We start from the raw sequence: 24,314 nt of genomic DNA on the forward strand, positions 1-24,314 counted from the left end.
CTGTGTGTGTATATATATATATATATATATATATATATATATATATATATATATATATATATACATATATATATATATATATGTGTGTGTTTTGATGAATATTTCCTTTTTAAACAATGTGTAAATGACAGAGAATTGCTGTATGTAAAAGCTCATGTTACAATTGCACTGCATTCGGATGTAAATCGGATGCTAGGTGTGAGAAATTGGATTATACTTGCATTACACTCCCGCGACTCTCGGCAGGGAGACTTGGACCGATTTTTCATACGGTAAGTGTGACGCCGGCCTTAGGTGAGCTTCCTGTCCAGTGGTCAGAGAATACTGACATGGCCAATGGACTGGAGGTCCGCAAATTGATGTACCCATTTCAAGTTATCACCTTTCCATTGATAGGTCCTAACTTGTTTTCACTGGACAACCCCTTTAAATGAGATTTTCCTAAAATCAGTTAAATATGTATAAATTAGGGATGGAGGGTTGGTCTGGTCAAAATGAAACTTTAAATAGTTTTCATTTTTTGTCTAGGAATAGTTTTTTGCAGTGTAAGAAAAAGGGATAACGGACATTAAATTGAGTAAAACAGATTATGCAGGATTTCATGCATACATATTAGTTTAGACAATAAGCGGGTGTCTTACTCACAAGAGCCAATCAGTTTAAAGCCTTTATGTATATATTTGAAAATGCCAGAAGCAGTTCACATCACCCCCTACGCTCTGCACTACTGATCTTACATAAGGCTAAAACTTACAATATTTTTTGTATTTCTTTATTCAACTTTGTGTTTGGCGCAAACCATGGCTGACAGGAAGTCAAGGGGTCAATAGCGTTAATCCTAGAAGTAATAATCCCAGAAATCACATTTATTGCATTTGCACAGTGGATCTTATGCCGCTTTGTTAAATGTAACTCCGGTGGTCATTTGTGTTACTATCACTTCCGAATACTCTTCTTGACGTGTGCCCAACCGTTGCTTATGTCATTAGCGTGGTCTAATTAGAACCGCTTTGGAGCGAATAAAATTTATAAACTTTTACTAATTCATTCTGAAAAATACATATTTTTAATATACTCTGAACCATTCATAATGTGGCTTAAATACTGTATTATCGTTATTCTACAGATCAGTTTGATTACATATATATACACATAGTTTTCCTGGCAGTAAAAAATAAAATAAATGTGAGAATTCTGGTGCTGAGGAGGTAAAGACTTCTTTCACATAGGTTGTAACTCTCCATTCTAACGGGTATAAAAATGTCTCTTCAGGGACAAATTCCATATTCTGCCGATCGATACAGGTCATATCCCCAACAATCAATAAAGGAGGTGTCCACTATCAGGACCACCCCTTCTCATTCCCCATGTTTGGTCCTGTTAAAATTAAAAAGCTTGTACTCACTTCCCGTGTCGGCGCTGTTCTACTGGAGTCAGCACTCAGTCTCCCGGGGCTCACATGAGGTTGATATGTCACATGAGTTTGCACCAAATCAGGGCTGGTGTCACTGTCCCCGCCTTCAGAGTATTTCACAGGAAGTGGGCAGCCGGCCACGGCTCTTACTTCCTGTTGATTAATTATACGTCCAAAGGCGGGGACAGTGACTCCAGCCCTGATTAACACCATCACATGAGCCTTGGAAGAGTGAGTGCCAATACCGTTGAACTGTTCTGGCAAGGGAGGTGAGTATAAGCTTTTTGTTATTTTAACGGGGCCAAACATGGGGAATGAGAAGGGTTTGTCCTAGTAGTGGACAACTCCGTTATTGATTGTTGGGGGTACGACCGATATGACCCGCATCGATTGGCAGAATGTGGAATTTTTGTCCCTGACGAGACATTTTTATACTGGACAACCCCTATAAGTTATCATTAGAGATGGTAGAGAAAGGGAAGCTCATCGGCACAGCAGTCCGGGATATGATAACATTTGCCAAAGACATATCATATCCTGGATGGTTGTGCAGACAAACCTCTCTCTACCATTTCATTTCTAATCACCAGGAGGAATGCCAGTAGCAAATTCTGACTTTCGATCTACAACGTCTCTGCAATTCCCTTTTCCTCCTCCACTACTATTACCCTATCATTAGAAATGGGTGGATCGACTTACAGGACAGGTCACTAGTCTCTAGCCCAGTGTTCCCAAACTTCGGTCCTCAAGTACCACCAACAGGTCATGTTTTCAGAATTTCCTTAGTATGATAATTGAATCACCTGGACAGGCAAGCATTCAATCACCTGTGCACACTGTCACACCAGCCCTGACTAATCAAAAGCCATGTTAGGGATCCCGGAAGTTAAAAGTTTCACGAGCCTTCCGTTCAGTGGCCAAAAACGACTGACCTGGCCAATGTAACGGAATTCTGAAAATTGATGTACCCATTTCTAGCTACCAATGGATAGGTGATAACTTGTTTTCACTGGACAACACCTTTAAATGAGATTTTCCTCAATATGTAAAAATTATAGATGGAGGGTTGGTCTGTCCAAAATGAAAATGTAAAATTTTTTTTGTGTGTGTCAGGTATAATCTTTTTACAATGTAAGAAAAATGAATAACATACATTATATTGAGTAAAACAGATTAAACAAGATTTCATGCATTAATATTGGATCAGACAATAAGCAGGGGTGTTACAAGAGCCAATCACATTACAGTCTTTATGTATTCCGTATATTTGAAAATAACAGAAGCAGATAACATTGCCACCTACTCTCTGCACTACTGATCTTACATAAGGCTAAAATTTACAATATTTTTCATATTCAGGAAGTCAAGGGGTCAATAGTCTTAATTTGAGAAGTAATGTGTATATAATTCCAGAGATTATAATTATTGCATTTGTGCAGTGGATCCTTTGTAAAATGTAAAGCAGGTGGTGCTTTGTGTTACTACTATCACTTGCGAATACTTTTCGTGAAGCCAGTCCAATCATAGCTTATGTCTTTAACGTGGTCCAATCGTTACGTGTATAGCTCCACCGCCTGGAAGGTTTAGTTCAGGAACGTCAAATCTTCCTTCAACTTCTCCTTTAGCCAAGGCAACATCTTAAAAACATCAGTATGGAAGTCACGAGACAGTGCCGGCACCGGTTCACGATTTCTTTTAGGTCCATTACAGCTGATGACTGTCCCCCAGCTAATAATGCCCACCTAAACGGTCAAGGACAGGTGAAATCAGTACACAGCTTATAAAACAAAAACCCAATACATCGAAATCTTACAATGACCTACAAAACATACAAAGTTTTCAGCATTTTGTTAACATAACATTAATCCCATTAGAACGCGGACAATTTTCATTTTTGAGTCTTCATTTTATGCTCCCCTTTTTCCAAGAGCCATAACTTTTTTGTTGGGATGTGTTGCAGTTTATTAAAGTATAAAATGTATTGAAAAGCAGTGATATCGAAGGGTTAATATTTTTCTAAATTGCACAACACCAGGGAAAAAAATTAAATGAGATGAAACGGTGAAGCAAAGAAAAAAAATATATGTTGGCGCTATATAAATAAAGATTATTATTATTATTATTATTAAAAAAAAAAAAACAACAACCCAATTCCGCAATTACGGTATTTTTTTGGGGGGGTTAATTTTTACGGCATTAATAGCTCAATAAAAAAGAAAAGACAAAACTATTCTCTAGATTAGGATTATTATAGTCATACTAAATATGAACTTTTTTTTTTACTGTTTTAGGAGCTTAGAGAAATTCAGAACTTGATTAAAAAAATAAATTCGCTTGTGTTCCCATTTTTCTAAGACGCATACGTGTTTTATTTTTCCTTTACTGTACCTGAATGGGGGCTTGTTTTTAGCATGTTGAGCTCTCATTTTTAATGGTAACGTTTGGTTGTACATAAAATGTTCTGATTAATTTTTATTGTATTTTGTGGGAAGTGTAACAACCAAAAAACAGCAATTTTTACGTGTAGTTTTATTCGTTTTTTTATGACATTTACCATGCTGGTTAAAATATTTTATAATTTCATAGATCAGACTTCTACAGATGTGGTTAAAAGTAAGATGATTTCCATTTTTATGGACCGCATGCCCTATATGCTGCTGTCAGTGACTGACAGTGACATTTAAGGGATAGCAGCAATCAGAGTTGGCTCCGGTCGCTGCAGTTAGAGACATGAACTGGCTGAATTACACCACCGGCCCTGTGTGGATCAGCTCTACAGTCCCCGATTCATTCCGTGACATAAATATCAGTCATTGGAGGTGAAGGGGTTAATAACCTTTTTCGTTTACAGTACTGTGCTAAAGTGTTAGGCAGGTGTGCAAAATGCTGCAAAGTAAAAAGCTTTAAAAAACAGAAGTATTCAGCATCAATTCTTCTAGATACACTTGCATAAAATCAGGGATATTGTAGAATTATAGTCAGGTGTATGAGTAACCAGCAGTGGCGCCGCTATCATGGGGCAAGTTGAGCCCTTTGCTTCAGGCGGCAGCCCTCACTGAAAGACAGGGGGCAGCAGAGCGGCGGTCAGAACACCTGGTGCCGACTCTCCCTGATCCCTGACATTTGCTGTCACTAGTTCGGTGCGTGCGCCCCTGCTCACAACCCATGGTGCGCAATATCAGCCGGTCATTCCTGCACCCGCAGAGCAGCACAACACATATTGGCTGCTCTGTGCAAACAGGACCTGTGATGAGGTCACAGGAGGGGAGGAGTCAGAGGTCACATGATCGGGACCCCCATGAATTGCAGGACTTTGCTGTGCTGGTTGCCATGGTAAGTGTGTGTATGAGGTGTACGGAGCGGAGCCGTGTGTGTATGAGGTGTACGGAGCGGAGCTGCGTGTATGAGGTGTATGGAGCGGAGCCACGTGTGTATGAGGTGTACGGAGTGGAGCCGCATGTGTATGAGGTGTACGGAGTGAAGCCACATGTGTATGAGGTGTACGGAGCGGAGCCGGGTGTTTATGAGCTGTACGGAGCAGAGCCGCGTGTGTATGAGGTGTACGGAGTGGAGCCGGGTGTATGGAGCACTGTGTGGCCATTATACAGTAGGGAGCACTGTGTGGCCATTATACAGTATGGAGCACTGTGTGGCCATTATACAGTATAGCGCAACATGTGTGACCATTATACAGTATGGAGCACTGTGTGGCCATTATACAGTATGGCGCATCATGTGTGACCATTATACAGTATGGAGCACTGTGTGGCCATTATACAGTATGGCGCATCATGTGTGACTATTATACAGTATGGAGCACTGTGTGGCCATTATACAGTATGGAGCATCATGTCTGACTATTATTCAGTATGGAGCACTGTGTGGCCATTATACAGTATGGCGCAACATGTGTGACCATTATACAGTATGGAGCACTGTGTGGCCATTATACAGTATGGAGCACTGTGTGGCCATTATACAGTATAGCGCAACATGTATGACCATTATACAGTATGGAGCACTGTGTGGCCATTATACAGTATGGCGCATCATGTGTGACTATTATACAGTATGGAGCACTGTGTGGCCATTATACAGTATGTAGCATCATGTGTGGCCATTATACAGTATGGAGCATCATGTGCAGCCAATATACAGTATGGAGCACTGTGTGGCCATTATACAGTATGGAGCATCATGTGTGGTCATTATGCAGTATGGAGCACTGTGTGGCCATTATACAGTACGGAGCATCATGTGTGAACATTATAGAGTATGGAGCATCATGTGTGACCATTATACAGTATGGAGCACTGTGTGGACGTTATACAGTATGGCGCATCATGTGTGACAATTATACAGTATGGAGCACTGTGTGGCCATTATACAGTATGTAGCATCATGAGTGGCCATTATAGAGTATGGAGCACTGTGTGGCCATTATACAGTACAGAGCATCATGTGTGACCATTATACAGAATGGAGCATTGTGTGGCCATTATACAGTACGGAGCATCATGTGTGACTATTATTCAGTATAGAGCACTGTGTGGCCATTATACAGTATGGCGCAACATGTGTGACTATTATACAGTATGGAGCACTGTGTGGCCATTATACAGTATGTAGCATCATGTGTGGCCATTATACAGTATGGAGCATCATGTGCAGCCAATATACAGTATGGAGCACTGTGTGGCCATTATACAGTATGGTGCATCATGTGTGACAATTATACAGTATGGAGCACTGTGTGGCCATTATACAGTATGTAGCATCATGAGTGGCCATTATACAGTATGGAGCACTGTGTGGCCATTATACAGTACGGAGCATCATGTGTGACCATTATACAGTATGGAGCACTGTGTGGCCATTATACAGTATGTAGCATCATGTGTGACCATTATACAGTATGGCGCATCATGTGTGGCCATTATACAGTATGGAGCACTGTGTGGCCATTATACAGTACGGAGCATCATGTGTGACTATTATTCAGTATGGAGCACTGTGTGGCCATTATACAGTATGGCGCAACATGTGTGACTATTATACAGTATGGAGCACTGTGTGGCCATTATACAGTATGGAGCATCATGTGCAGCCAATATACAGTATGGAGCACTGTGTGGCCATTATACAGTATGGAGCATCATGTGTGACTATTATACTGTATGGAGCACTGTGTGGCCATTATAAAGTATGTAGCATCATGTGTGGCCATTATACAGTATGGAGCATCATGTGCAGCCAATATACAGTATGGAGCACTGTGTGGCCATTATACAGTATGGCGCATCATGTGTGACAATTATACAGTATGGAGCACTGTGTGGCCATTATACAGTATGTAGCATCATGAGTGGCCATTATACAGTATGGAGCACTGTGTGGCCATTATACAGTATGGAGCATCATGTGTGACCATTATACAGTATGGAGCACTGTGTGGCCATTATACAGTATGTAGCATCATGTGTGACCATTATACAGTATGGAGCACTGTGTGGCCATTATACAGTATGAAGCATCATGTGGGATCATTATACAGTATGGAGCACTGTGTGGCCATTATACAGTATGGAGCATCATGTGTGGCTCATTATACTGTATGGAGCAATATATGGGGCTCATTATACCGTATGGAGCAATATATGGGGCATGTTATTCTGTATGGGGCGCTGTGCGGTGCCCACAATACTGTATGGAGCAATATATGGGGCTCATTATTCTGTAAGGAGCACTGTGGTGCCCAGAATACTGTATGGAGGACTATACTGTCTGATTTATGACTTATTGTAGAATGTACAATAGTTATCACTCATGTAATGTATGGGGGGTCTGTATATGAGATGGGAGCCCTATAGGGGGGCTGTACTGTATATGTGTTTGGGAGGGCGCCGTTTTGAATTTCGCCTCAGGCAGCAGTGTGGCTAGGTTCACCCCTGGTAACCAGTTATACCAATCAGGTGATAATAGTCATAATTTTCATATGTATGTTGATATTAATTAATTATTAATTTGAAACAGAAACAGCTGTGTAGGAGGATTAAAACTGGGTGAGGAATAGACAAACTCTAAGGTTGTGGAAAACAGTATCATCACAGGTCATGCACTATGGCAAGACACAAGGTAGTTATACTCTATCAGCAAGGTGTCTCTCAGGAAAAGATTTAAAGCTGACTGGTGCTCAAGATGTGTTGCTGTACAATCTCTTTTGAAAAAGCACCAAAAAAAGGGCAACTTTGAGAATCGTAGATGCAATAGTCAGCTAAAGAACAATGCAGCAGATATGAGACACGTGCTTACTTCTCTTCAAAATCAGAAGATGTCCAGCAGCGCCATCAGTTCAGAACTGGATGGAAACAACAGGACACAGCTACACCCATCTACTGTTTGGAAAGTCTGGCCAAAGGTGGCTTCATGGAAAAATTGAATACAAAAAAAAAAATCAAACCCTCTATATGGAAAGGACTTTTCCAACCAATTCATCTATGCATGAAAACATAGTTAATGGGTGCAAAAAATGGAAGCAGGTGCTCTGGACTAATGAGCCAAAACGTGAAATATTGAGAGGCTGCAGAGCAGTACAATAATGAGGTTCTGCAGGAGCAGTGAAGCACGGGGTAGGGTATGCCAGGTTAGGGCTGCATTTCAGTAAAGAGCTCAAGATTTAGTCATGATTAATAGCGTCCTCAATACTGAGAAATTGAGTCAGATACTTATCCATCATGCAAAACCATCGGGAGGCATCTGATTGTCTCCAAATTTATTCTGCAGTCGGACGAAGACCCCAAACATCCAGCCAGTGTAATTAAGAACAAATATTAATTTGTTTTTCATTCATTTCCCTTTTTTATTAATTGATAAAAAATAAACTATTAACACTTTGATTTTTAAAAGCATTATTACTCCACAGCATTTTTTCCACACCTCCTTAGAACTCTTGCACGGTACTGAACATTAAAGAGGTTGTCCACTACTTTAACACTGATGATCTATTCTTAGGATAGGTCATCAATGTCTGATCGTTGGGGGTGCGACACCCGACACACTCGCCAACCAGCTGTTTTCGTAGTTGGTGATAGAGCGCAACTCTGTCAATTGTATAATGGGCGAGGCCAGGTACTGCACATCCGCCTCTATTGATTTGAATAGGGCGCATATATGCAGTACCCGGTTGTGGCCACTATAGAGTTGGATGAGCTGCGCTGCAAGGCTCCGCAACTAGGCAGTTTCGACTGCTGACACCAGACACCGCTGATAGGCGGGAGGTGCCAGGTGTCGCACCCCCACCAATCAGGAGGATAGATCATCAGTGTTAAAGTTGTGGACAACCTCCCTAACCCTTTAAACACCAAGGCCGTGCAATTCCTGAATGTCACCTTTCTTTTTCTGTGGGGCAAAGATGACTGTTTCATTTTTATATTGGGAAAATGAGGGAAAACGCACTTTTAAAAAAAAAAAAAATCTTTTTTCCTTTTTTAATTTAACATTATTTAGATCGGACAAATATAAGTCACAGGATGCCGAATAGGTGCTCAACCTACATCACCCTTCATCTTTGATGTTTCCTCCCAGCATCCCTCTGTACAGCCATCACTTTACAGTTGATCTGCACTCAGAGGATTGCTGGGGGGGATGAAGATCCCATTCCTTCCTCTCTATCTGGTGCACCATTACTGACATTTATATTAGGACATTCCTACCTATAACTAGAGCAAAGTCACTTACCTGGATGAAGCGTTGTTTGTAGGGCACAATAACAGGACCTCCAGAGTCACCTGGAATCAGAAGAAAAAGAGACATAGATGAATTTCACAGCTGGTCATACAGTATAGTCTGCTAGGGACTTGAATCTATCCATTTACAGCTAAGATCTAAAAGCCTTATGGAAGGTGTTTATGAATTTCTTTTCTAGGTGGTCAAAGCAATGAGCTTTCAATTGGAAACGTTCTTTGGGAATGTGAAGTATGACACCAGAGAGATCACACAGAATCCCTCTGCTGCAACCACATGTGATGAACCTGCACCTCACCACCCTCCCGACGTCACTATTACATCAGCGAGATCACGAGGAATGGTCTCCTGGCACCAATGTGATGTTCCGCACCACCTGGGGACACGCAAGGCCAGCTTAGTGCAATTTTACACACACAGCTCCTGTCCACACAGGTCCAGGGAGGCACAGAGAGTGAGAGGATGGGGCCCACCCAGTCACTGACATGGCACCACACTCACACACAACCCAGAAAGGCTGAGAGGCCCCTTTCACTAGCACCAGTGAAACAGAGCGCTGCCAGCCTGGTAGGACTGCCACCAGTTCCTCCCTAGATATAAGCCCAGTACATTAACAGGATTATATTGGGCCAGAAACCAACCCTGGTAGCATGGAAAGTTAAACCGAGAAACGGACATGTGGATACATGGATCGAGATGAACGGTTCAATGGCACCCTGAAGCAAATGCTTAAGATGTTGGTTACACATATACAATGGTCAGATATGCAAATACAGATAGTGATTGGAAAAAAAGATACAAGCTGAATATATATAAATTAATGGGTGATGTTAGATCATAGGTGTGCTGGGCCACAGGGGGCATGGGTTGCCAGCTGTCTCCTTGGTCCCTTCTCAGCACGATACTCGATGTAGCCTCCACTTCTAAAGAGGACCACATGCATCACAGAGAGAGCCACCACATGGCCGTACACTAGCCTTTATCCCCTTTGGGTCACTCCCTCCTGCCCTCTGGGCTGTACATAAATTCCCTCCCCTTGCCTACTCCAAAACCTATAAAGGATCATAACTCTTTTCTGGGCTGCTCTAGGGTGGCAGATCTTGTGCTATTGGATCCAGCTGGGCCCCTGCTACGCATTAAGACCAAAATTCAGCTTTATTATCTAGTTTCTACTGGCTGTTCTATGTATCTCCATACCCCTAGGTGCTAGAATGGGTACTCGCCATGTTCTGGAGATCTCGGAACTATAACCGGTATGTTGCCAGGACATATGGTAAGTCCATATTCTCCTTATGAAATCATATCTGACTCAATAAAGATGTTCGACAACATAGTTTGGATCCAGATAACAAGCAAGACCTTTGTTCTGCTCTGAGCTGACTCAAGGTGTTAACTCTGTCACTCACAGCCTTTGAGGCTTGTCCCCCCTGCTAAGCAGCTGCACACTGAAGGCGGTCTTATAATCCCATGCCACATAGGATGCAAAGATTGGCATGAAATCATATCTCCAATATTCTTCACAGTGACATTTTTATTTTTTATTTTGTTTTCAGAAGAGGTTTTGAAGAAATTTTGAAGCATTTTAGAAGAGACATTTTTCAAAACCTGAATCTCAAAAGACTGAACATATGAACAACAAAGTGGTTTTAGAATAGAAATTAATTGAAATTCTTCAGGCACGTTTTGAAGCGGACGCACTCTGAAAACTCCTATAGGAAATATGTCCAGTGTATAAGAAAAATTTCTATGGAAAGGGGAACACAAATTTAAATGCTTTTTTTATTAGCTCTTTGTGGTAGTAAAAAAAAATAAAATTGAAAAACAGACGTGTATTTCATATGTTTAAATAAAAGTTCCATGTATGGAGGAAAAAAGATGCAAAATTATTTGAATATCCTTTTTTTCAGAGTTAAAGAGCGTATGTACGATTAAAACCCCAAAAATGTGCCTAGTTAGGAATAAGAAAAAAATAACCTGATGCTGAACTGGTTAAAGAAGAAAAAAAAAAGTTTTTCCATAATGGCTTCCTAAATATAAACCATTCCTAATCCCAATCCAGGTGGGATTTCCAAAATTATCTCGGAAAAAAGATCCTCTTCCGTTTTCTATCCCAGGTCCACAACTCTGCAGGGACATCAAAATAGGTAGCACAGCGCCACCAAGCAGGATGGCGGAGTAAGTGCGCAGGGGTGATAAGGATGTGGTTGGCAGCTATATGCATGGATCACAGGTACTGTAGGTAGTGACAATGATGAAGGTAGGAAAAATTAGTAAAACTTCTAACACTTTATGACACCTGCACATGATTTACCTTTGCAGGTTTGTGGATCCACCTGAGGATATATTCCCCCTGTACATATGAAATTGTTGGTCACTGCATCTCTAATGTCTGGAACATCCTTGAATTTGTCGATCTTCTTGGTATCATCTAGACAGGCCAACCTCTGTGGAGGAGAAGGGAAGTTGTAGTGATGAGCAAAAATAGAACTATTTATTGTAGTAAATTGCCAAGGTAAAAATCATCAAAAGTTCTGCGCTTATTAATTGTATCTATAATTCAGCTGTCTAGATCGGTTTCCGTGATACAGAGCTTCATACTCCAGGTAGAGGTATAGATTTAGGCAATAAAACTCTGCCACTACTATCAGCAGTCGCAGGGTTATGTCTGCATCAATTTACGACTATGCAGGCAATTTGGAGTGTTATAATGGAAAAGATGAGCTCTGACTTACACACAGTGTCAGACCGGCTACATACTGTATATAGGGGACTAATGGGCGGCCCATCCTGGAAGACTGGAGATTCCTCCAATGGGCCCTTGCCTCTCCTTCATGGGTGGCCATAGTGGCAGACCTCATGGCCGCTATGGGCCCCCTGAGTCAGAGAGAACCCTGGGCCCCATCCCTCAATCCCCACTGTCTTAGGCTACGTTCACATTTGCGTTGCGTCGGGTGCATGTTCGGCGACGCATAGTGATGCATGCGTCATGCGCCCCTATATTTAACATGGGGGCGCATGGACATGCGTTGTCTTGCGTTTTGTGACGCATGCGTCATTTTTGGCGCAAGCGTCAGGGCGCAGAGGACGCTGCATGTTGCATTTTTTTTGCGTCCAAATTCAAGCCAAAAATGGACGCATGCGTCACAAAACAATGCGTTTTTTGCATGCGTTTTGCATGCATTGTGCGTTGCGTCACCGACGCAACGCCCAACAACGCAAATGTGAACGTAGCCTAAGGATGCAGATACTGTTGAATACAATGGTGGAGAAGAGGACCAATGGCTCTGTCCATCCTCTGACATTCAGCCTGTGCGTCTGAGGCAGCACTAAATCACGCCTCATATCACACCATGCAGAGACCGTAGCATCATGTGCGGGGATCGTGGCTAGGTGAGTATTTATGTATTATTATTGTATCCGTCACTACTTGTGGACACCCCACACTCTATATAGAAGAGCTGTGGGGGCCCTGTATTATATACAGGGAGCTGGGGGGCATCATACTGTATGTAGGAGAGCTGCAGGGCCTTCATACCTATACATATGGGAGCTACAGAACCATCATACTGTATATGAGGAGCTATGAGGTCCCTATATCATATATAGCTATAGCAAGCTGTGGGGTCCCCTTACCATATATAGCAAGCTGTGGGGTCCCCATACCATATATAGCAAGCTGTAGGGTCCCTATACCATATCTGGCAGCAGCACACATGGCAGCTCTATGGCAGCAGCACACATGGCAGCAGCACACATGGCAGCTCAATGGCAGCAGCACACATGGCAGCTCTATGGCAGCAGCACACATTGCAGCTCTATGGCAGCACACATGGCAGCAGCACACATGGCAGCTCTATGGCAGCAGCACATATGGCAGCTCTATGGCAGCAGCACACATGGCAGCTCTATGGCAGCAGCATACATGGCAGATCTATGGCAGCAGCACACATGGCAGCTCTATGGTAGCAGCACACATGGCAGCTCTATGGCAGCAGCACACATGGAAGCTCTATGTCAGCAGCACACATGGCAGCTCTATGGCAGCAGCACACATGGCAGCTCTATGGCAGCAGCACACTTGGCAGCTCTATGGCAGCAGCACACATGATAGTATTATTGAAGCAAGCATATTTGATATATGTAATATATACATCAACCACAATGGGGATATTAGATCATAAATATGCATACAGGACAGATAGGGGCCAGCTGCCAAACAAAAGTAAGACCACAGAACACAAAACACAAGCAACCAAATAGTCCCATAACACTATAAATCTTTATTAGAAAAATGTAAAAAGCCATCAGGTAGGTGAAACGATGCAAGATAAGGGAACAAACGTGCATTCCTGTCGGTCATGCTAGAAGGGTCAGGACAACCACACATACCATGCCTAAATATGGCAATATGCCCTTAATGTAGGAAGGCCCATGACTTCTTATGCTATTAAATCATAGAACAGTGCCATAGCATAAAGAATAATGCATAATAGCTCAGTACGAGCACATACATGGTATCAATATAGCAGGCTGGATGCGTGGGTGACACAAACCCCGACGCGTGTTTCGGAGCAAGCAGCTCCTTCCTCAGGGGGTGAATATAATGCTACTGGTGCGCATATATATATATACGCACCAACCGGAAATGTGCAGCCACCTCGCGCGCCACACCGGCACGCCGAGCGGCACCCGCGGTCCCCAACATGGCCGCCGGTGCCGGAAGCACGTGGGGCCCCACGTGATCAGACGCCGGACAGGAAGGAGGAAACCACGCACCGCACGGAGTACCGGCGCATGCGCACAAGAAGATACACACTGGTAAGCCATCTTGGAAGGGGGCATAAGTGCTGGCAAGGAAGTAACAGCCGGATTGAATATAGACAGAGAAATAGGGATTTTTGTGTGTACTCACAGTAAAATCCTTTTCTCCGAGCTGACACTAAGCTGAGGCAAAAAAAGGTTAGCTCCTCCCCTGCAGTATACACCCTCATGCTGGCTTCCAGAGACCCAGTTCAGTGCAAAAAGCAGTAGGAGAATAATAACAATATATCATGTAACAGTAGAGTACAACATGTCAAAGAAAGTCAAAAACCGAAAAAGGTAAAGAGCCGAACAGGCTAACAGGGTGGGTGCTGTGTCCCCCAATGAGTGGCTCGGAGAAAAGGATTTTACGGTGAGTACACACAAAAATCCCTATTTCTCCATCGCCACATTGGGGGACACAGGACCATGGGACGTCCCAAAGCAGTCCCTGGGAGGGAAACAATACAACCAAATAATTTCGTGTACCATCTGACTTACAAATGCGCGACGGCCGCTTGCAGAACACGTCTGCCAAGGGCCGCGTCCACAGAGGAATGAATGTGGACATTGTAGTGCTTTGTGAAAGTATGCAGGCTGGACCACGTTGCGGCCTTGCAAACCTGCTCCGCTGTTGCCTGGTGCCGGATGGCCCAGGAAGCACCCATTGACCGAGTGGAGTGTGCTCTAATCCCCGCCGGGATAGGTCTGCCCCTGACTCGATGAGATTCTTGGATAGCAGACCGAATCCATCTGTCTATCGTGGCCTTAGACGCAGCCAAACCCTTTCTGTGACCCTCTGGGAGAACGAAAAGGGAATCTGATTTTCTGAAATGAGCTGTTCTGGAAATGTACCTCCTAAGGGCCCGTACAACGTCCAGGGAATGAAGGGCTTTTTCAACCCTGTGCTTAGGCTGCGGGCAAAAAGAGGGAAGAATGATGTCCTCGTTAAGGTGAAAAGAAGAGACCACCTTAGGGAGAAAGGCCGGAGATGGACGAAGGACTACCTTGTCCTGGTGGAAGGCAAGAAAGGGAGCCCTGCAGGATAAAGCGGCCAGTTCTGAAACCCACCTGATAGACGTTACAGCCACAAGGAAGGCAACCTTCCAGGAAAGAATGGAGAGCGGAATGTCCTGAAGAGGCTCAAAAGGAGAATCCTGAAGAACCCCCAGGACCAAGTTGAGATCCCAGGTCTCCAAAGGCATTCTGTAGGGGGGTACTACATGGGAGACCCCCTGAATGAAAGTCTTGACTTGAAGGTTGGCGGCGATCCTACGTTGGAATAACACGGATAACGCTGAGATCTGACCCTTGAGGGAACTCAGCGCCAAGCCGGAGTCCAACCCGGACTGAAGGAAATCCAAAATGCAAGGGATAGAGAAAATGAGCGGAGGGCGACCTCAGAGCCTGCACCACGAGAAGAAGGATTTCCAGGTGCGATGGTAGATGGAAGCGGAAGACTTCTTGCGAGCTCCTATCATGGTGGGAATGACCTGCTGAGAGAAACCGGCTCGAGTTAGAATCCAGGTTTCAACAGCCACGCCGTTAAAAGGAGGGCCCCTGAGCTCTGGTGGCAAATCGGCCCCTGGCGAAGCAGATCTGGACGGTCTGGCAACCGCCAGGGGACATCGGCGACGAGTTGAACGAGCTCCGCGTACCAAGCGCGACGTGGCCAATCCGGAGCGACCAGAATGACCGGAACCCCCTCCGTCTTGATCTTCCGGATCACCTTCGGCAGTAAGGGAAGTGGAGGAAACACGTACGGGAGTTGTAACTGACACCACGGAGAAATCAGTGCGTCCACTCCGATAGCCTGGGGATCCCGAGAGCGAGCAATGAAATTGTGAACCTTGGCGTTCAATATGGACGCCATCAGATCCACGTCCGGGGTTCCCTAGCGAAGGCAGATCTGTCGAAACACCTCTGGATGGAGTTCCCACTCCCCCGAGGCAATGCCCTGACGGCTCAGAAAGTCCGCCGCCCAGTTTTCGACGCCCGGAATGTGCACCGCGGAAATGGTGGAATGGTTGGCTTCGGCCCAATGAAGAATGTGGGAGACTTCCTGCATCGTCGCCCTGCTGCGGGTACCCCCCTGGTGGTTTATGTATGCCACCGCCGTGACATTGTCCGATTGGACACAGATTGGGTGACCCGCAAGCAGGGGATGAAACCGACTCAGGGCGAGTCTGATCGCACGAATCTCCAGAATGTTTATAGGGAGCCTCGACTCCCGAGGTGTCCAACGACCCTGAGCGGAGTGGTGAAGAAACACCGCACCCCAGCCGAGGAGACTGGCGTCGGTAGTTACCACTAACCAGCGGATCGGGAGAAAAGACTTTCCCTGGAGGAGAGATGAACCCAGGGTCCACCATACAAGGGATTGTCGTATCCGCGGAGACAAAGGGCATGGACGATCGAGGGATAAGAGACTTATGTCCCAATTGTCCAGCAGGGCCTGTTGCAAGGGGCGAAGATGGAGTTGGGCGAAAGGGGCCGCTTCTATTGCGGCTACCATTTTGCCCAGGATCTTCATGGCGAACCGAGCGGGCGAGGGTGGGAGAGCGTCCGAGCTCCGTGTTGAAGCTCTAGGGCCTTGGACCGAGGAAGCAAGACCAGACCCCTTGAGGTGTCCAGGATCATGCCCAAAAAGGAGATCCGTCGGGCAGGAACGGGGGAGGACTTGTCCAAGTTGATCAGCCAGCCCAGGCGCGAAAGAGAATCCAAGATAATGTGGACGCTTGCCTCGCAAGCCTGAAAAGACGGACCCTTTATGAGGAGGTCGTCTAAGTAAGGCAACATGACCACTCCTCGAGAATGAAGAATGGCCATGACGGCCGCCATGACCTTCGTGAATACCCTGGGCGCCGTGGCAAGCCCGAAGGGTAAGGCCGTGAATTGGAAGTGGTCCTCTAGGATGGCAAAGTGGAGGAATCTTTGATGCGGTGGGAATATAGGAATATAGAGGTAGGCATCCTTGATGTCTATCGAAGCCAGATATTCCCCTCTTTCCATTGAGGAAACGACCGACCGAAGCGATTCCATCCTGAAGTGCCGTACCTTTACGCACTTGTTTAGGAGCTTCAAGTCCAAGATGGGGCGCACTTTCCCTTCCTTCTTTGGTACGACGAAGAGGTTTGAGTAAAAACCTCTGAACCTCTCATGTTCCGGAACCAGAACAATGACCCCACTCTGGCGGAGGGACTGAATGGCGCAAAGAAGGGCGCGAGACTAAGCCCCCGAACTGGGGAGGCGAGAAGGAAAAAACCGAGCTGGAGGGGAGGTAGAGAACTCTATTTTGTAGCCAGACGACACCAGATTCCTGACCCATTCGTCGTGGATGACGGAGAGCCAGGCTTGTTGAAAAAGAAGCAGACGTCCGCCTACTTTGGTGGTGTCGACTGGAAAAGTTCCCGAGTCATTGCGAAGGGAATCTGGCAGGTCTGGACCCCCTGGTCCTGGGTTGCCTAGGCTTGCCTCGCCAGGACTGGTTTGGCCTGAATGAGGGGCGAACGTCTCTGAGCGAGCGGGTCGGTCCGATCTGGAAGAGGCAGCAGGATTGGACCAGGCTGGACTGCTACGAAAGGGCCGAAAACGAAAATATGGTTGGCGCTGGAAGGCAGCCTTGGGCCTCTGTTGGGGAAGGAACTTGCTCTTTCCCCCTGTAGCGTCCGAAATAAGCTGGTCTAGCTTTTCTCCAAAAAGACGCCCGCTCTGAAAAGGAAGGGAAACCAGAGACTTTTTAGAGGAGGAATCTGCACGCCATTCTCTGAGCCAAATGGTTCTTCTGATGGTGATGGCGTTTGAAGCCGCCGTAGCTGCACAGTTCGCTGCATCGAGGGATGCGTACATCACATAATCACCAGCCATGGCAATTTGCTTGGCAAGGTCCGCCACCTCAGACAGGAGAGCCTGTTCCCGTACCGATTTTGCTAGAGCATCTGCCCAGGAAACCATCGCCTTGGCCACCCAAGCCGCGGCGAAGGAGGGAAATAGAGAAGAACCAGAGGCTTCGTAAACAGAGCGAGCTAGGGAATCTAGCTGACATTCCATGGGGTTCTTAATTGAAGCGCCATCTGGAACGGATAAGAGAGTTTTTGAAGCTAGGCGCGAAACCGGAGGATCTACTAATGGGGATTCCGTCCAGTCTTTAACCAGATCTGCGGAAAAGGGATACTTCGATTCCAGGGCCTTTTTGCCCGTGAAACGCTTATCCGGACGCTCCCTATGTCGCCTGACTATATCCAGGAAATCTGGGTGAGAGGCGAATGTCTTATGGGAACGCTTGGCTCTAGTAAAGGAGACAGAGTAGTCCGGAGTCGAGTTAGGGTCATCGTCCACTTTGAGGGTGTGATTGACTGCCTCAATGAGAGAGTCAACTGTAGATCTAAACTCCGGAGCATCCGGGTCTAAGGATGCATCAGACTCATATACCGAGTCGTGAATGCTACGAGCCCCTAGAGAGGGTGAGCGAGAGGTGGAGCTGCCAGAACCTGATTGGTGAGGAGAACGCTCAGGAGAGGAAGTGCGGATCCATTTTCTGGATGACCGTGCCTCTTTCTGGAGAGAGCGGCCCCTGCTGGCCGACGATTCCCTTGTTACAGAGGGATCTCTTAAACCATGAAAAGGATTACCCCGCTCCCCAGAGGGGTTCTGAATGGATTTGATGGCATTGGCTAAAAAATCCACGGACTGAGATAGTGAAGCGACCCACGCAGGGGGACTAGCTACCCCGGGGTCGGTGGCGGTGGGGGGCTCCTGGGCACTTGGGGCATCGCAGGTTGAGCAGGGGGGGGAAGGCTGAGGCCGAGGGAGTGGAGCCTGGCAGGTAGTACACGCAGAAAAAAAGGTAGTATGCACCTTTGAGGCGGCTTTAGATCTTGTCTGGGACATGATGTACCCTAATGTAAGATAGACCACAGGGTCTATAGCTAAGGAAGGGAGGGCGTACTGCAGGGGAGAACCTGACGTGGTCTCCTTACCCGAGGTCCTGTGTCCCGAAACGAGGGAGAGAGAGTCGGCAGTAGCTGGTGACGGTCGGCGAACAAAACGCTGCACGTGCAGGAAGCTGCGGCTGGAACGCTGGAGCTGCGGCGTGCAGAGGAGAATCCAAGATGGCCGCCGAGATTAGAGAAGGGAGATCTCACAGCCGGTGAGAAGCGCCAGGACCGGGGGGCGGCGCCGCAGGATGACGCAAAAAGGGGGGCGGAGCCTGTGCTAGGCCGAAGCCGGGGACTAAATTTGCGGCTTCGGCCCGGCGCGCAGCCGCTGGACACCGGAGGCTAAGTGGCCCAGGGAAAAAACGTGCCGCCGGTAAAAGGAGCCCTCCGGACCGCAAAGCGGCCGCCCCCCCCCCCCCCTCTGAGGCACTTACCCCGAAAGGAGGGAGAAAGTGAGTTGTTGCCCACAGGAACCTGTCAGGATCTCAAGAATGGGACGGTGCAGGGAATGGGGAGCCTCCATCCACCATCCCCTGAAAAGGGGGGTGAAGAGGAACCGTCCGCCTCCTGTCATCATCCGCTCTTTTTCAGTGGTGATAGAGTGGGGGCTGCATGGACGCCACGGTGAAAGAAAGCCTCTGTACAGCCGAGGGTGAAACCTGGTGGACAGGGCAGATGTCCGGCAATGAAAGGCCTGGCTACAGAAGAGGATACTGGAGGTAAAAACACCAGTGATCGTCTGAGAGTCGGGGGAAGATTGGTGCCCTTGAAGGGGCCCGTCGCCCAAAAGGTTAGCTCAGGCAGTGTCATCCCACATCGCAGGAGAGGATATGGAGAGGTGAAACTCCCGTGCTCGCCTGTTGTTGGTTGGGGGGAGATCGGAACATGAAAGAATCCGTCGCCCCCTTCGTCCGGAATAGAAAGGTTAAAAATTCCAGTGTGCCTCCTACCGACACTAAGCTTGAACTGGGTCTCTGGAAGCCAGCATGAGGGTGTATACTGCAGGGGAGGAGCTAACTTTTTTTTGTCTCAGCTTAGTGTCAGCCTCCTAGTGACAGCAGCATAACACCCATGGTCCTGTGTCCCCCAATGTGGCAATGGAGAAATAACAAATAGTCCCACAATCACCAATGTATATCCTAACAATAAAAGAGAAGTCCACATATATAAATAAATATATCTACGCACAGTAAACCCCGGTTGCAAACCGACAAACATATATAGCTGTATGCAAACTGCATAGATACATATAGTATATAACAAGTGAATATCATCAGGTGATACATATAAAGGACAATGAAAGCAATACAAACAAAAATAATGGGGTACATAAAACATTTACGGTAACATGGATCAAAAATTGACCAAACAATATATAAACATCCCCCTAAACTATAGCCCAACAACAAATAACAATATATATATAAACCAAAATAGACATACAAATACAACAAGTAATACAATAAATACACTAGAATAAACCAAGCACATATTGAAAACTATAAAATACAAATATCCAAAAGGCAAGATAACAATAGATAATCTTGACACGCTGTCATACTTGTAATACATGGAAAGCAGCCACACCGGACAGCAGCGCCGCTGAGGAATGTGGGCACAGATAGACCCACGTAATGGCTATGGGTAAGTTGATCCCTCAAATTCTTAGCCCGACGAAATGTAATTGGTGGATGTGCCGGGAGAAACTTTTTTATGATTTGTCACATCTTACCACCCACAACATGTAGGAGTACGTAGGGCTATGGAAAAGCCCTGGCCAATTCTACAGGCTGATCCCATCATAAAAAAGTTTCTCCCGGCACATCCACCAATTACATTTCGTCGGGCTAAGAATTTGAGGGATCAGCTTACCCATAGCCATTACGTGGGTCTATCTGTGCCCACATTCCTCAGCGGCGCTGCTGTCCGGTGTGGCTGCTTTCCATGTGGGAAGTGCGTTGCATGCCCGAATATCGAACGATGTTTCTCTTTTTCCAACTCGGACGGCACTAGGAATTTTACAATAAAAAAACGTATAACATGTATCTCCAGATACGTGATATACTATGCCACTTGTCCTTGTGGCCTTATATATGTGGGATTGACCACTAGGCAATTGAAAGTCCGTGTTAGAGAACACGTTTTGGGTATACAGGCGGCAGCGGAATTTAAAGACGTTACCACATTGAAGACAATACCTAGACACTTTAGAGACTACCACTCGTGTGACGCAGTGCTGCTGAAGGTGCGGGGCATAGATCTCCTTAACATTAATATATGGGGGGGTGGTCTATCGAAGCGCTTGGCGCAACTTGAAACGAGGTGGATATGGACACTGCGCACCATTCACCCTGATGGGTTGAATGAAAATATTTCTTTTGCCCCATTTTTGTGATCCACGTCTGTGCTGGGCATTACATTATGGGCGTGCTATTTCGGGTTGTGCTTGTTTTTATTTGTATTATTTTGTGTTTTTAATTTGTATTTGTTTATTATTTAGTATTATGCCATCTTTGGATCCGTTAATGAATATTGAAGCCTTTTTGGAATCCAGCTATCTTTGGAATACAAGTATGACAGCGTGTCAAGATTATCTATTGTTATCTTGCCTTTTGGATATTTGTATTTTATAGTTTTCAATATGTGCTTGGTTTATTCTAGTGTATTTATTGTATTACTTGTTGTATTTGTATGTCTATTTTGGTTTATATATATATTGTTATTTGGTGTTGGGCCATAGTTTATGGGGATGTTTATATATTGTTTGGTCAATTTTTGATCCATGTTACCGTAAATGTTTTATGTACCCTATTATTTTTCTTTGTATTGTTTTCATTGTCCTTTATATGTATCACCTGATGATATTCACTTGTTATATACTATATGTATCTATGCAGTTTGAATTCAGCTACAGTATATGTTTGTCGGTTTGCAACCGGGGTTTACTGTGCGTAGATATATTTATTTATATATGTGGACGTCTCTTTTATTGTTAGGATATACATTGGTGATTGTGGGACTATTTGTTATTTCTCTGTCTATATTCAATCCGGCTGTTACTTCCTTGCCAGCACTTATGCCCCCTTCCAAGATGGCTTACCGGTGTGTATCTTCTTGTGCGCATGTGCCGGTACTCCGTGCGGTGCGTGGTTTCCTCCTTCCTGTCCGGCGTCTGATCACGTGGGGCCCCACGTGCTTCCGGCACCGGCGGCCATGTTGGGGACCCCGAGTGCCGCTCGGTGTGCCGGTGCGGCGCGCGAGGTGGCTGCACATTTCCGGTTGGTGCGTATATATATATATGCGCACCAGTAGTATTATATTCACCCCCTGAGGAAGGAGCTAAAGGAGCTGCTTGCTCCGAAACGCGCGTCGGGGTTTGTGTCTGGTCACCCACGCATCTTGCCTGCTATATTGATACCAGGTACGTGCTCGTACTGAGCTATTATGCATTATTCTTTATGCTATGGCACTGTTCTATGATTTAATAGCATAAGAAGTCATGGGCCTTCCTACATTAAGGGCATATTGCCATACTTAGGCATGGTATGTGTGGTTGTCCTGACCCTTTCCAGCATGACCGACAGGAATGCACGTTTGTTCCCTTATCTTGCATCGTTTTACCTACCTGATGGCTTTTTACATTTTTCTAATAAAGATTTATAGTGTTATGGGACTATTTGGTTGCTTGTGTTTTGTGTTCGGTGGTCTTACAGCGGCACACATGGCAGCTCTATGGCAGCAGCACACATGGCAGCTCTATGGCAGCAGCACACATGGCAGCTCTACTGCTCCACTGTAGCAGTACGGCAATGTTATGGCCATTCAGTCGACCTGATAAATCGCCATTTCATTACCTTACTCCCTAGCTTTATGATCACATCTTTCCGCTCAAGCGCTCTATCAGTTTCTTCTGCAACAAACATGGCCTTCACCAACTCTTCCGAGAGCAATGTCTTCTCTACGAAATATAAAATGGCACTGGTTAACATTTCTTTTTACAACTTTAGCATGTACAGTTGGATTATGATACTTTATGGATAACCGAGATACAGCAGGGTATTTGGAGCTTTGTATCACAAAGAATAATCTCCGATCACTATGAAGCAAAATTCTTAAAGAAGCCACACAAGAACAAAGATATAAAAAAAGACAAAATGAAGTTTACAGTTGGAAGTACACAAACCCATCACATGAAATTCTTCCCTCCGACACTCACCATGGTCGCTGCATGTGACAGATTTCCCTCGCTGCTTTAAAGCCCAGGACGCCCCGGTTGTACATGGGAGACAGATAGGTCTGCGGGAAGAGCGAGCAAGGTTATTCCTGCTGTCTAAATAAAAACATTCTGTTCCATTCTCTCCGAATAAACACCAGCTCCAACAAGAAAAATCCTAAATCATAGGTTTTATGTGGAAGAACAGACCCAAAGAAAGTCTTGTCAACGCTGTCAGAATGTGGTAGGACAACCTACTAGTTCACTCATTATTAGTCAACAGATGCAACAAAAATCAATGGTTTAGGCCTATCCAATCTACACTGACCTCACAATAAGAAGCTAAGGCTTTTTGGCAGCTTATTGACACTGTTAACCCACATCTTTCTGGCATGATATGATTTTGGTTTCTCTGCATCTTATTAACGCTGGCAAGATCTATGTTATATACGTCTTAATAAAATGCCCCTCGTTGTCTATATCATGTATAAGAAATCTCTCTCTGTTATAAAACACACCATGGGATGTTCTCGGTGCCATTTTGTGGTGACAATGCCTCACTCTGTAGTGTTCTTACTATAATGTTTTGTTCAGTATGAGGAGCAAAAGGGGGCACTTGTGCGACCATACAGAGCCACCAAAGATTCCAGTGTCTCACACCACAACCAATGATACATCCAGTAGTATATTTGAGCAAAAAAGTTTGCCGGACTTTGGTCAACCTGCCACTTTAGTGGTCCATGATTTAGAGAGTACCAGCGCCTCTTCTGATTAGGTGTCCCAGCACAAAGTCATGCCACAACTAAGATTTCGCATAGGACCTTTATGCTCATCTCTATCCCACTAGCCATGATACCTGGGACAATACAGGTCATGATGTCCCCATAACATATATGACCACAGTGCCTCCATAGTATCTACACTTCCAGTGGCCCATAACAAGGTTAGTCATGGTGCCTCAAGATGTGGTGATCATGTCACCATTGCTAAACATGTTCATGTTCAATTTAACCAAGTTGTCAAAATAAGTCTTTACTTATTTTACCTAATTTTACTGGAAAACTCAAGTTGCTTATCCAGTTCAATGAGAGCCATATCGTAATCATAGGATTTCTCCACACCCTTGTCCTTTTTGCCAATTGGGTTGTAGTCACTATGACGGTGGAGTTCCTTCGCTTTGTAGACCTTACCTACAATAGATGAAAGG

The 24,314-nt window shown here is 45.4% G+C and overlaps 1 protein-coding gene across 2 annotated transcripts in view; it reads right to left on the reverse strand.

The window, feature by feature from the left end:
• Positions 1–1,022: 1,022 nt before the first annotated feature.
• Positions 1,023–24,314, reverse strand: part of LOC143806106 (complement factor B-like) — an 80,006-nt gene continuing 56,714 nt past the window's right edge. The window contains exons 13-19 of one of the 2 annotated variants that reach the window (XR_013221394.1): positions 24,153–24,297; positions 23,111–23,190; positions 22,749–22,852; positions 11,469–11,601; positions 9,152–9,201; positions 1,625–3,156; positions 1,023–1,508 (exon numbers count right to left, since the gene is read on the reverse strand). Coding sequence is in view for 1 of the 2 variants with exons in the window: in XM_077286063.1 (XP_077142178.1) it covers positions 2,998–3,156; positions 9,152–9,201; positions 11,469–11,601; positions 22,749–22,852; positions 23,111–23,190; positions 24,153–24,297 (671 nt within the window). In the remaining variant the exon portion in view is untranslated. Of the gene's footprint in view, positions 3,157–9,151; positions 9,202–11,468; positions 11,602–22,748; positions 22,853–23,110; positions 23,191–24,152; positions 24,298–24,314 lie in introns of both variants that reach the window. The other variant, XM_077286063.1, reaches the window with a different exon arrangement.

Source organism: Ranitomeya variabilis, chromosome 2 (genome assembly GCF_051348905.1).
Source record: "Ranitomeya variabilis isolate aRanVar5 chromosome 2, aRanVar5.hap1, whole genome shotgun sequence".
NCBI lineage: Eukaryota > Metazoa > Chordata > Amphibia > Anura > Dendrobatidae > Ranitomeya > Ranitomeya variabilis.